Source organism: Pestalotiopsis fici, assembly GCF_000516985.1.
Source record: "Pestalotiopsis fici W106-1 unplaced genomic scaffold PFICI_Scf_8, whole genome shotgun sequence".
In the NCBI taxonomy this organism is placed as follows: Eukaryota; Fungi; Ascomycota; class Sordariomycetes; order Amphisphaeriales; family Sporocadaceae; genus Pestalotiopsis; species Pestalotiopsis fici.
Genome location: NW_006917098.1, coordinates 1,085,465 through 1,097,784, shown reverse-complemented (window position 1 = coordinate 1,097,784; position 12,320 = coordinate 1,085,465). Strand labels below are relative to the sequence as shown.

The window sequence follows — 12,320 nt, the reverse complement described above, 5'->3', positions numbered from 1 at the left end:
GCCCCCTGATCGATAGATCATATAACGGTCAAAAGTAGGCAATCACGAGACTCACGCAATAGGGGGCACTGCTTACAACTTCGGCCCTGGGCTGGGTACGCAACAGGGTCCATCAATGTTTTGAGGATTTTTTTTTTCTTTCTTCCGCGCAAGTTTCTAACGTTGAGCAATTTTCGTTTCAAGAGCACGTGGTGTCCTCCTCAGTTGCTTATCTCGTCCTTCTCCTCCTGCTGCTGCTACGTACTTACTTAGTAGTATGCACTCGGCCCAAGGAAAGGAGGGCGATGATCGCCCGCGAACTAACCCTGCTTCGATCTATACTAGGTCCAGGGTGGAATACTAGTTACCTGAACGGGATGCCACTCTGTTCTAGTCCATGTGCCGTGAAGTGTGAACCCCGTCTAGGACCTTCGGAAGGAGGTTTTCTTTGTTTCCCAGCAAGTACGTACACTACAGTAACCTAGATGGTATGCATGATCTACATGGTTTCATTATTCATTATAGTCAAGCAGTTAGCCATCCAGTCGCCGTATTAGTGAAGATGATAAGCTGCATACGTGTACTTGTGTGTCCATGCCAACTACTAGCATGTATTGCGCCTTGTCTCCTCTTTCCCAAACGGCAAGTCCAATTATTTTGTGGGTAGTCGCGATGCTTACCTTGTTGTGTGGATGGATACTATTCGTAGTTGAAACAATTCAACTTCGTACGTACGAGCTTAATTTGGAGTGATACGATACCTAAAATGCCTGCCTGGGCTGCATTACATTCATGCTTCTGCTTGCCCGCCGGGTTCCAAAGTTTCGTCTGCTGAACATCGTCTGAGAACCTCTGCGGCCCACTGAAAAGAACATTAATGGCACAAAATCGATCATTCTATTATCTAACAATGACCCCGCCAGCCCGCGATGTAGACCCACGACCTCCACGAGCCTTGCGCGGAGTTTTGCTAGGTTTTCTATTTCCCATCACGCACGCATCTTGCTGAAGGAGTGGATGATGCTCATGAATGGCATGCCGAAGCAAGCCTTTCCGAATCCCGTGGTCCACATGGGAAGCCCAACCACGCGGAGCCTTGTGTGTGTGAATTCCTCTCTTACCCGTTACAAGAAATGGCCTCCTTACAAGGTTGGGCTTCTGTTTATGCTCATCAAACGAGTAGCTAGGCAGAGACCAGTCATTCTTGTCTTGAGTCGTGGCTTATGTACATTGCCTCTCTTTGACATTCCACGACATCTATCCGGACTAGGCGATGGCTCATATCACCGATTGTCACGATGCGTTGATTGGAAGATAAGATAATTTGGCCAAGTCTGGCACGTTATCAAAGCCTGCTCATGTCGATCACAGAAACTTGGGATGAAAAAATGGCCTTCTAGCACGCGACTCATTCGAGGTCTTGTTTAAGACAAGACAACCTCATCGGATTGGCATCAACCAGCAGCCTAACTCGTCTGGGCTGTTCGTGCCGACCCGGTTTTCCGGTTCTGCCCCAGAGCGAGCGAGCTTACACACACACTTGTCTGGACGTTTTGGGGCGCGACGCAACAGCATGTGCCGATAGTACAGTAAAAGTACCACGGTAGAGAGCCTGACTCTTGTCGAGCTTTCTTTCTGCTTTGACTGCTTTGAGTAATGTACGACGGACGCCTTACAGGGCGCATCCATCCTCTCAGAAGACTAAAAGCATCTGAGCTGGAGTCTCCAGATAGGACCCCAAGTACGTATGGACACCAGAGAAAAAAAGGTACCGACTATTGTCGAGATGCACGTCCATCCAGGTTATCGAGCCCGTCAAGGTACTTGGCGTCGCCCTCTATAGTAGCGATATCGCTGCCCCAACGACAAGCTGAACCATGCTAATCAAGTAGCCCTGGTGTCAACCAAATCGGCTAATGTGTACGTAGCTCGGCTATAGGTGGCATTGAGAATTTCTCACTCCCTGATTGCTCTCGTCGGGCCTATTGGACAGTCATATTTCAACGCTGTCACGATTCTTAGCAAAGACAAATGTCTAATTACGTACGAATTCTAAGCGACCAGTCGGGAGCGACGCAGATTTTGAAGGAAGAAAAAAAAACTTTTTTCATTTTCCTCTCTTCCCCAAAGACGGCCGACATCTTCGTCAATGCCGTCATCTCCCTAGCAGTTGACGATTACTGGTTCCAAAGCAGGAGGACAAGGTGAACCCTCTTCTCATGGGAAATCTCGAGCATTTCCGCGGACTGCGAAACTGCCTGCCCCATTGCCAGGTGCCTTCTCACCAACAAATCTTTCCACCAGTCTCTCTCCTCTTTTCCCGTAGCAGCCCTGCCATTCTTCCCCTTGTGGATGGTAACGCTTGACGCATTGGGATAGTCGCCCTAGCAGATTCGCGAGAGGCGTGCCCCTCCCCCAGACAAAAAGACATAGGGCATACATGTATCTACCCTGCCCTGCAGCAGCCAATGTTGCCGCGACAGAGTACGTAGCACCAGGTGCGACTCGTAATATTTTCCAAAGATGGTTTCCGCTACTCGCCATCGCATGCCCATCTTCCGAGATAACGACGCCTCCTGCTTTCTAGGCCAGTAATCAGCCATCCATAGTGCTGCTACTCTAAGCCACCTCATCAAAAGAAAGAAAGAAAGTCCGCTCGCTTCATGCCAATCCACCACATTCAATTTCGTCCGTACTACGCCGATTCGCGGGGTACCCCGCGATCTCTCCAAACAAGGGCGCTGCGAGCTTAAAAATAAAAGTGTGAGAGGGAGAGACTTTGTGTGTCTGGCTCCTTTATTTTGCTCCACTATCCCGTATCCAAATTTGCGCAGGGCCAACAAAATGAGGTTCCAAGACTCCAAAAAACCTTCCAGAGCACTAATCTAATGATTCCTTGCTTCGGGAACCGGCGAAAAGCCCAGGTGGTTGTTCGCTGATTGGTAGCGTACTTCGATATGTGTCTTGTCTATTATTTATCTACACCACAAGGGAAAAACATCCGTGCAAGGAGCTCCTCCGAGACCAAGATATAGTGTCCCCATGCTCTTTTTCCGAAGCGTGCTACTACTTCCTACCTAACTAACCTAGTTTAGCTATGCTTATTTTGAATTACGATCATGAATGCGATTCCGTTTGTGATTTCGATTCCGTCAAGACGAAAAAAGTCTAGCAAGCTTCCTTTGACTTGGTTCGGAAAAGACACCATTAGGTGTATATCCGCACAACTCCAAATAGATTCTCAAGTCCCGCCCTCCAAGAAAGAAAAACATATCATACACACACACACAAGTCCGATGTCGGTGCTACCGAAGGCCGAGTGAAGTTGTTCCCGTGACGCTGGTTCTCGTAAGGAAATCGAGATCATCCAAGGGGTTTCTATCCAGCCAGGACCGATCTTGTGTGTTCTGGGGTTGGGAGACATCGGGCATGTCGAGATTGTTGTTGTTGTTGTCATTGGGGCTTGCAAAGGCGTCGATTTGCGTCTACAACACAACAAATTAATGCTCAATTCAAGAGGGAGAGAAAAGGGAAAGAAAGGAGGTGGGGGAAAAAAGAGACGGGTACATGTAGTAACCATGGAATATGAGCAGAGGCAGAAAAAATAAGACTTACCCAGTCATATCCATCAGGACCAAACATCCAAGATATATTGGCATTTGTGGTAGAGTCTCCATATGATACACCGGGCACAGAAGGGTTGAAAAAGGATGCTGGATCAAATACGTCATTGCCTCCCGCAACCATATTCGGACCCGTGAATCCATCACTTGCATTTGCGTCAATGGTGAGCCCTGCCATGAGGTCGGGCTGCTCCTCGTGTACTGGCAGACCGTCGGGGGAGACGGCGCTGCTGAGTGGTGCCTTGCCCATCCGCCCTTCAATTTTGCGCGTCACGGCGCCAATGAGGTCGGCGGCCTTTTTGCATTCGACCGATTTGCCGGCCGTCTGTTGCCAGATGAACAGGGACCGCCTCAGCAGGGTGAAGAGTTCCTCCCGGGTCGGCTTTGGTGTGCCCTTGGGAAGCCAGGTGTTGTCATTCTGGGAGTCGCTCCCCTCGTCAGCTTCATAGTGCTCGCTCTGGATAATGAGGGCAATGATCATGTCGGCGAGGAGGAAATCGTTCATGGCCAAAGACGCAATGAACCAGCCGTTGGGGCTCAGCAGACCGCCCGGCTGGCAGGCCTCGTACAAGGTCTCCTGGCAGCGCAATAGCTCGAGGGCGCCCTCGAGACAGGCCCGGCGCGAGTAGCTGTGCTCGGCCGTGGGCACGGCGTCGGTGAGGTGCCGCCGGTGCAGCACGCAGCGGCTCTTTTGGTACAGCGACGCCAACCCGTACCGCTGAATCACCTGCATGGGCGGGTCCGTGACGCTCTCGGCCAGGGACTTTACCTTCATGAAGCTGGGCACGCGCGCATAGGTGCTCTCGAGCACCGCGTCCAGCGCCATGATCTCGGCGTACGTCGGCACCTTGAGTGAGTGCGCCTGCCGGGCCACGTGGCCAAACACGCGACACAATGCCGCCTTGTTGATGGGGTAGCACAGCGGCGTGTAGTCTCCCATGTGCCGTTGTGGTGGCATGACCTTGGTGGACGGGTCAAAGTCGGAATCGATCAAGTTGCGCGGCAGGTCCGTGTCGCTCTCGATACCGTGAATCATCGCCGGCAGACCGAGATGGAAGGCGACTAGAAGATCGATCTGCGTTGCGAGGTTCCAGCACCGCCGGCGCATCTCACCGTCGTACGGGGAGATATTGGGCAGCTTGTCCGGGTCGCGATGGAGGCCCATCTTGAGCATGATGCGAATCAGTGTCGCGCAGAGCAAGTAGCAGTTGATCTGTGACTGCGGTGCCGTCATGAATTCGGACTCTACGTAGAGGAGCATGGCCTGTACAGTCCACTGATTTGGATGCGAATATTTCCCCAGCGTAAGGGCTGCCCCGGCCAGAGCGCGGTACAGAGCAAATCTGTCCATGGCCGGCAGTGGTGAGTCGACTTCCAATTCGTGCGGTGTCTGAAACATGCAAAAGAAGACACCGTGGCTGAGGACCATGAACAGGATAGCGACCCAATGTAGCGAAGCCGTGGATGGGTCTCGCCAGAATTCATTGTATTCTTGATTGAACGTAGGCTTGTGCAGAATATCTAGTATGCAACTTAGTTATACCGCTACGGAGGCTGACGAGTGTATCATTCTTGTAGCAGAAGAAGGAGGAGGAGGAGGACTCACGTTGTGAAGGGCTATTTGAGCTAAAATACCTCATCAGAAGTCGATCTGCCACGTTCTTCTCTGGCAGCAGAGAGAGCAGTTCCTCCCTGCTCGTTGGGCCGCTCTGTGAAAGTAGTAACATTTCGGGCGAACGTTCTGCCTCGTAGGGGTCACTGGTAGTCCCATCGACTTCCTCATCCTCGGGATAATCGAAATAGCTCTTGAGCTCATCAATCTGTCTCTCGTGGTCAATTTTCGTAATCCCGAGTTCCATTCCAATCTTAACAAGGCAACAACAAGACTTGTGAATCATACACCAACAATGTCAGAAATTACTTACGTCTTGGAGTATAGCGGCGAAGTGTGTGCCACCGATATAACTCGTTGCACCCAAATCTCCGCTGACAACCTGGCCCCCGGCGTCCACACCACTATTCCGAGTCGCCGCCGCCGCCGACGATAAAGCACATGACCCGACACCAGCAGGGCTCTCTTGTCTTGATCCTGCATCCTCTCCCGCTCCATCCTGGTCGGCCGGCACTGCCGTAACCTGTGCTCCTCCAAGCCCCAAAGCAGCCGCCGCCTCCGCCGCCCTTCCCGCGCTGGGCACCCCGTTCTCGTCCAACATGCCACGGACCATACCCTCCAGTCGCCGCAGTCGCGCCGCCATGGTCTTGGCGGGCTTCTGCGGCTTCTGCGGCCGCGGGGCGTACCGGCAGGTATCCGCGCGGCCCTTTTTGAGGCACTGCGAGCACGGGTCCTGGCGGTCGCATTTGAGCTTGGAGGCCCGGCAGGCGCCACAGGACAGGAGGACTCGGGTGCGCTTGGCCGGGGCGGCGGCCGTCGTGGTCGTACCAACGCCAACGCCAACCGCCTCACCTCCGGGCCCGAGGGCGGAAGTAAAGGGCGGCGTCGATGAAGACAGGCGCTGGTCCGAGGAGGGCGTGGTGCTTGGATCCGACGACATTCTTTGCTGTCCCTCCGTTTGTCCTTTTCAGGTTGCACCAGATTTGGCAATGAAAGGGTAGGCAAGTTGTCTCCTAGGTGTGGCGAAATGAGATGGTGCGCGAGTAGCGGACCAGCATCAATCAAGAGTACTCTATATGATCAGGTATTATCGTGGATATCAACACGCCCCCTTCAACGCCAATGTTCCAGGGACACCTTTTTGCTGACAAAGGAGTCAAGGGATAGTGATGATACGCCCTCTCCTTGTACTACCACGAAGCGACCGATGAGGGGTCCCGCCTTCGGGTAGGTATGCAGTAAGCAAGTAGTTGATGAACCTAGGGCACTCTCACTTTCGAGGCTTCACTTGCTGTCACAAAAGGCTTCTTTGGCGTTGTGCTGGTGCAGTCTCGTCAGTTTCAGACTACAATCATCGATTATAGGTTGTTTTTATCTGGCCAGCAGAAGGGTGAGAATAAATATCATGGAGGGAGGCCATGCAAGAGTGAATCCTTCCGGGAGGTAGTGCCTGTTGGATGATCTCATAGTACTGAATATTCATGCACACTATGTATTCGCACTATGCGTTGAATGAATAACTACATGAGGTTGCTTCATTATTGCACTCTGTCGTGTGTAATCATGCCAGAGTTTGTGCATCGGAAAATGCATAAGATTGATCTGCAGCTTTGCAGCTTTGCAGCCTTTTTTACTCCTAGTATCTTGTCCGGTATCAATTCGACAATGATTGACTAGAAGACCTCATGTACACACTTCTAGAAATGGTATGATGTTTGATTGTGCAATGCTTCAATATCAGATATTATTCTGAGATTATAGATCCTGATCTGCTGCAGGATATTGGATACTGACCGACCTTTGATGCCATGTTTTGGCCTCATTACTACAGAGGCGGCTTTTCCAGAACCACTATAGGTTTCTTGTGGCCTCACGTATCCATCAACTACACACTACATGCGTTTTCCCATCCTCGACTTTGATATCCTCTTCCTTGTCATATGCAATAAAACTTGGTCCTGCCGTTCGGGTATATTTGAATTGGAGAGTGAGCCCTCCGGGGGCGGCCGGGGGAGCATTAGTCTGGGTGATGGCAACGACTCGCGACCAGCACCTGAAGTCGTTGAGATGCGAGATTCGATGGCGTATTACCAATCGAACTGAGTGATGCGATTCTTGAAATCCTGCATGCCCGGCGTCAAGTCTCGGGAGCCGCATTGGAGGGTTGCGGTGCGTGAACGAAGATCAAACTCAACGGCCCGGACCATGACGCGCTTCTCTTCTGGTATTGTCCTGCTCCGGCCCATGCTTCCGTTAGTCGCAAGGCTTTCCCGTCGACCTATGCTCCAGCGGGCATTGCCTCCTGGACCGAGGGGTCTGTCACTTTCAAGGTCTGTGTATCCATTGGTCGGAGAGCCGTTGGAGATGGATCCAATCGATCGGGCCCCTGGGCTTGCTGCCGAGAACGTTGAGGTTGAGCTGGTCGATGGTCTTGGCGAGTCGCCTGGCGTCATTCCTTCCTCTTCAATGGCCATGATCCACATGCCGATGCGGGCTATGAGCTCACTGTCCCACATTCCCTCGCGCCGGGCACTGCTCATGAGCAATTGAATCGCCTGTCTCCGTATCGTAGAATCTCTGCACTTTGTTGCCACTAGATACAGAGGGGGCACAATGCCCAGATCAGCGCTGAAGCTGGGTTTGATGTGCTTCGCAGTCCATTCCCCTCCTCCAAAGATATCAGGATGTCCAGACTGATGCTGGCAAAATTGAGGGTTGGGACACCTCTTCGCCATTGCTTCCCTTTCTTCGTCTCCAACTACTTCCTCGGCGAGGCTAACGATCTTCTTGAATTGTGGTAAGAATGCGTCAAAGGAAGATTCGTTATCGCTAAACGTCATCAAGAAGAGTATTTGTCCCATGATTTGGAACATTTTCAGGACAGATATGGCGGCTTTCTCCTGACTGCTCTTCCCCGGAGCATTCCTCGAATTGAGGATTGGTTCAAAAGCATGGTCCCATGACGCTATTTCGTTCTTGAAGCCTACACCAAATTGTTGCAATTGCCGTGGTAGGACACCCATAGGACTGGTGCTGCTTGTGTATTGGAACATGGTTTCTGTGAATCTCAGCATCTTTTCGCACAGAGCATCCCAGGCGAGTCGAGCCTCAATAAGCGATGAAAAGCTTTCGGGTATAGGGGACTGCAAAGTCGATACCGGGGAGCCGCCTTCGGATGTGGGTGAAGTAGGATCAGTGTTTTGAGGTGTGAGTCGGATCACAAAAGGTTGCGGGAAGTGGAATGCCATGTCATAAGACTTGGCTTGGATGGCAAGGCGCGTGAACATCTGAATGAGGTCCTGCTCGACTGGCTCTTCGGGCCTTGGCAGAAACGCCCTGCGGCGCTCAGCCCGCAACTGTTCCAATAGTCCCAAGCCTGTCTGTATTTGCCTTATGGCCTGTTTGTGATCTCCGATGAATGAATCGAAACATGCCAAGAGCACAGTGGCCATGAGACTGGTTCTCTGAGTGGAGTGGTCAGATGACGTCTGGCTGCGAATGGCTTTCAGAGCCGAGTCATAATTACGGAAGGCAACCTCCCAGTGAAGCCGCGCATGGTCGACCGGGTCAAAGTGATCCGAGGGAGAACCTGGCGGGGACTCTGTCATCTTTTCTAGAGTCTTGTAAAGAGCGCCGAGTGCAACAACCGAATGGCGAATAGCCTCTTCCGAATGGCATTCTCGCAGCACGCTGCACGTCCAGAACGAGGAGTCGAAAAAGCCCGAGAGCTCGCCAGCTGTGCGTTCCCGGAATAGCTGAAAGTACAAACCATCCTGTGGGTTGAAAGGTAAATTGACACTGGGGCGATGAACCATCAATGAGGAGGTGAAAGTACTTTCGGGGTGATTGATGGGAGTGAGCGGCGGCGTGATGCGCTGCTGGGGTGGTGAAACTGCCCGTTTTGGTTTTGTCGCAATGGCTATAGTCGGGCGCCGAGGTGCAATGGTGCTAGGAGCTGGTGCCGGGGCGGCTGCGATGATGGCCACGTTATTGGTGACTGGCCGCGGCGCAATCGCAACCTCCTCGAAGATCCTGGGCCTTGGTGGTGGTGGATATCCCTTGCATTCCTTCTTTGATCGAACGCACTGAGTACAGGCCGGCCGCTTCTCATCGCACTTGATTCTTCGCTGCCTGTATGTAGTGTCGAAGCTTAGTATAAGAGGCTAATTATGATTTTGAGGGGTGCATGGACAAGTTGAAAGTACGGAATTATTAAGATTTTGGGTTCTGGCACACATACTTGCAATTGTTACAGCCAGTCTTGACCTTTGGCTTGCTCGTCCGAGGTCTCCTCTGTCTTTGAGCAGCCGCATCACCCGAGAGGTCGGTCTGGACCGGCTCGGGGCGATGATTCCTGTTGTCGTCGCCAGTCATGATGTGTGATTAGAAAATTGGAAAACCGGTGATTGAGAAGCGACCATAGCCCAGGAGTTTTGAGGCGCCGGGAAAAAAAAAAGGTGCAAGTGCTGAAGCTTTTTTTGCAGTTGTCTTGTTTCGTTATTTCTGACCTTCTCTTTCTTTCTGTCCTCGGCACAGCATTTGGTTCTGGCAGGCTGGTAGCTATGTAGGTAGCTATGTGGGCTGGCAGATCGACAGACAATGGTGGTCTTGGTGGTGGCGGGGAAAGGACGGTCTTAGCGAAGTTGAGAATACCTGCCCTCACTCAACGCAAAGTGTATCGGGACCAGAAGCAGCAGCCAACAACGTTTTCGTGGGCATGCAATAGGAGCGATGTGACTAAATCCAGGTCACATATGCTCAAAACCCCGCATGAGAAAAAGTAAATACGTAGTAGAATCGCCAGCGAGGATGGAGAGGGAGAGGGAGAAGAAAAGAAATAAGTGGCAATGAGTACAGGCAGTGGGCGCGAGGCTCGTGATAATGTCCGTTGTAGCGCAGGACCGGAGCTTCAAGAGTGGGAACCTTAGTGGCACGGGTTATCTGCAGAAGTTTGGGGGCTTAGACTTGGGAGGGACGGCCTGGGTATAAGTCGTTTTTCTCCCCTGCGCTGCCTCCTCAGGGCCCCTCCCCAGTGCCCTTGAGAGTGCCCATCAACTTGGCCAGGGTCTGGGCTGGCTGGGCTGGCTTGGGTCTTGGTCCTTGGATGCAGGTTGGAGATGGGCCAGCGCTCCTGATGGGTATGTACATAATGTACGTACATGATTGATTACATTACTTTACACATGCACTGCAGTTGCGCATCGCACAGAGGAGACCCTCTCTTTCCGTTGGCTGCTTTTGCTGCTTTGTGCTTTGCACCATTCTGCATATCCGCCTTCCTCCATATCCATCTGCCTGGATAATGTACTTTGTACACGCATGTATGCAGGCGATTGTAGGTTAAGTAGTATGTATGTATTCCGAACCGCGGTAGAATTTCGACACTTTGGGTATCTTACGTATATCAAATGTAATATTAAAACAGGCAGATGGATATTCACTGCAACCTAGGTAACACGACATTTACCTGTTGTCTCTATCTTGCCGGCCGCTGGGTCGCCTACCATTTGTGCCTACACGCAGAGAGGCCTTGGCAGGTTGATGCCGATCCGCATCTGTTGAGATCATTCACTGATCGTTGTTGGCCTACCTGCCGTCGTACAGTGCGCAGTGTCATGCTCGGCGCAGAGATGACCACAGAAAATGATTGTACTTTGTAAATTCCCTGCTTGGTTGATCCATCTGTTTACGGCTCAAGGTTAGGCTGTGCGATATACATAGTACACGAAGATGGGCAATGTAATGTAGAATGAGACTCAATAAACACAGTCAATCACGAGAAACCCCAAGTTTAGACTTGAGCGCGTAGTATAAACCAATTGTTACAAAATCACTTGTTTCAAAACCCTAACAGACGATAAAGACATTATTGGTAATCCCCATCCCAAGGATATCGGCCAGGCAGACTCGGAAGAAAAAAGCGCTAACCCCTCCCCCAAGTTAATCACGAATCCCACTGGACTGAGTCTTCTGTCGAGACATGCCACTCCAATTAAACAAGTCGACTGAGACATGCCTTCGGGAGAGAGCATGTCGTCGCGGACGGAAAGGATAAGTTTCACGGCCATATCCTTTTTGGTTACGTTTAAGCGTCTTGGCTTGACAGCGGCTAGCTGAAAAAATTACATTCCCATGCCCTGCCAGGGGTCTGCCCTTATTAGCCCTGGGACGTCTTTTTTTTCCTTTCCCTATCGTTCAGTTAGATAATGTGAGTAAAGAGGGGAGACAGACAAACGGAGAGAAAACAGTATAATGGCCGGGGGTCGAGGCGCCGGCGCCAGTGGGAAAAGCGAACCAGCAGGTCCAGGGTCAGGGCCAGGGCCAGCACAGTTGTGTCCACACTACCGAACTTGTACCTACTGGACGGAAGCCACCTGGCGTGTTACTTCTCCTTGGCTTCACGAATCGTTGCACGCGCCGAGTCACGGCAGTAATACTTGTCACGGCGAAAGATGGATGAAATGACTGATTGTATTAATAAGAATTACTGGATTATGTTGACTGACTTACTAAGTGCCTGCCTGCCTGCCTGCCTGCCCAGCCACGTAGACCGTTGCACTGCAAAAGAGACATTCGATTTTACTCAAGGGTCTATTGCCTGTCAACTTTTGAACAACCTATCGTACGTACCCAAGGTTACCTATATTACCTACTGGCACAACAGAGCAGTACCTTCTGTGTACGTACTTCAACAACATTTTGATTGACATACCTTAATGTAAAGTACCTTTCCGATGCGACTGTGCGGCAGATTGATGTTCAACTCCGCAAAACCCCTACTGTACCTTGTGTACATGCTTTCGTGCTTGGTTGTGTGTAAATACTAGGGGTCATGATTTAAAGTTCAACTGGACCAAAAGTAGTTACTACATAGTACGAAGCACTATGGTAGTAGTGCACGTTGACGTCCCCAACTAGCGGATCGAACCGTCTGCCACGCCGCGACTTCCTAAGAAGTGCTAGCTCACAGTGGCCACTGCTTCTGCTTTTCGGTGGTATCTACGGGCAGGCACAAGAGCTAGGTGGGCAGGAGTCAGATCCGAGTAGGCAATCGAGTCTCGCGACTATTGGCCATCATCATCATTATCATCATCCTGCTTTGCAAG

The 12,320-nt window shown here is 51.4% G+C and overlaps 2 protein-coding genes across 2 annotated transcripts; both read right to left on the bottom strand.

The window, feature by feature from the left end:
- Nucleotides 1-3,284: 3,284 nt before the first annotated feature.
- Nucleotides 3,285-6,154, bottom strand: PFICI_11013 (uncharacterized protein; the record flags this gene model as incomplete). The annotated part of the gene is made up of 4 exons (XM_007839594.1): nt 3,285-3,464; nt 3,595-5,123; nt 5,209-5,422; nt 5,528-6,154. 4 exons carry the CDS (start codon nt 6,152-6,154, stop codon nt 3,285-3,287), a joined length of 2,550 nt encoding a protein of 849 aa, XP_007837785.1.
- Nucleotides 6,155-7,301: 1,147 nt separating this feature from the next.
- On the bottom strand, nt 7,302-9,588 carry PFICI_11012 (uncharacterized protein; the record flags this gene model as incomplete). Its single annotated transcript, XM_007839593.1, has 2 exons — nt 7,302-9,345; nt 9,455-9,588. The coding sequence occupies 2 exons, from the start codon at nt 9,586-9,588 to the stop codon at nt 7,302-7,304; spliced, it is 2,178 nt and encodes a 725-aa protein (XP_007837784.1).
- Between the last annotated feature and the right edge of the window lie 2,732 nt (nt 9,589-12,320).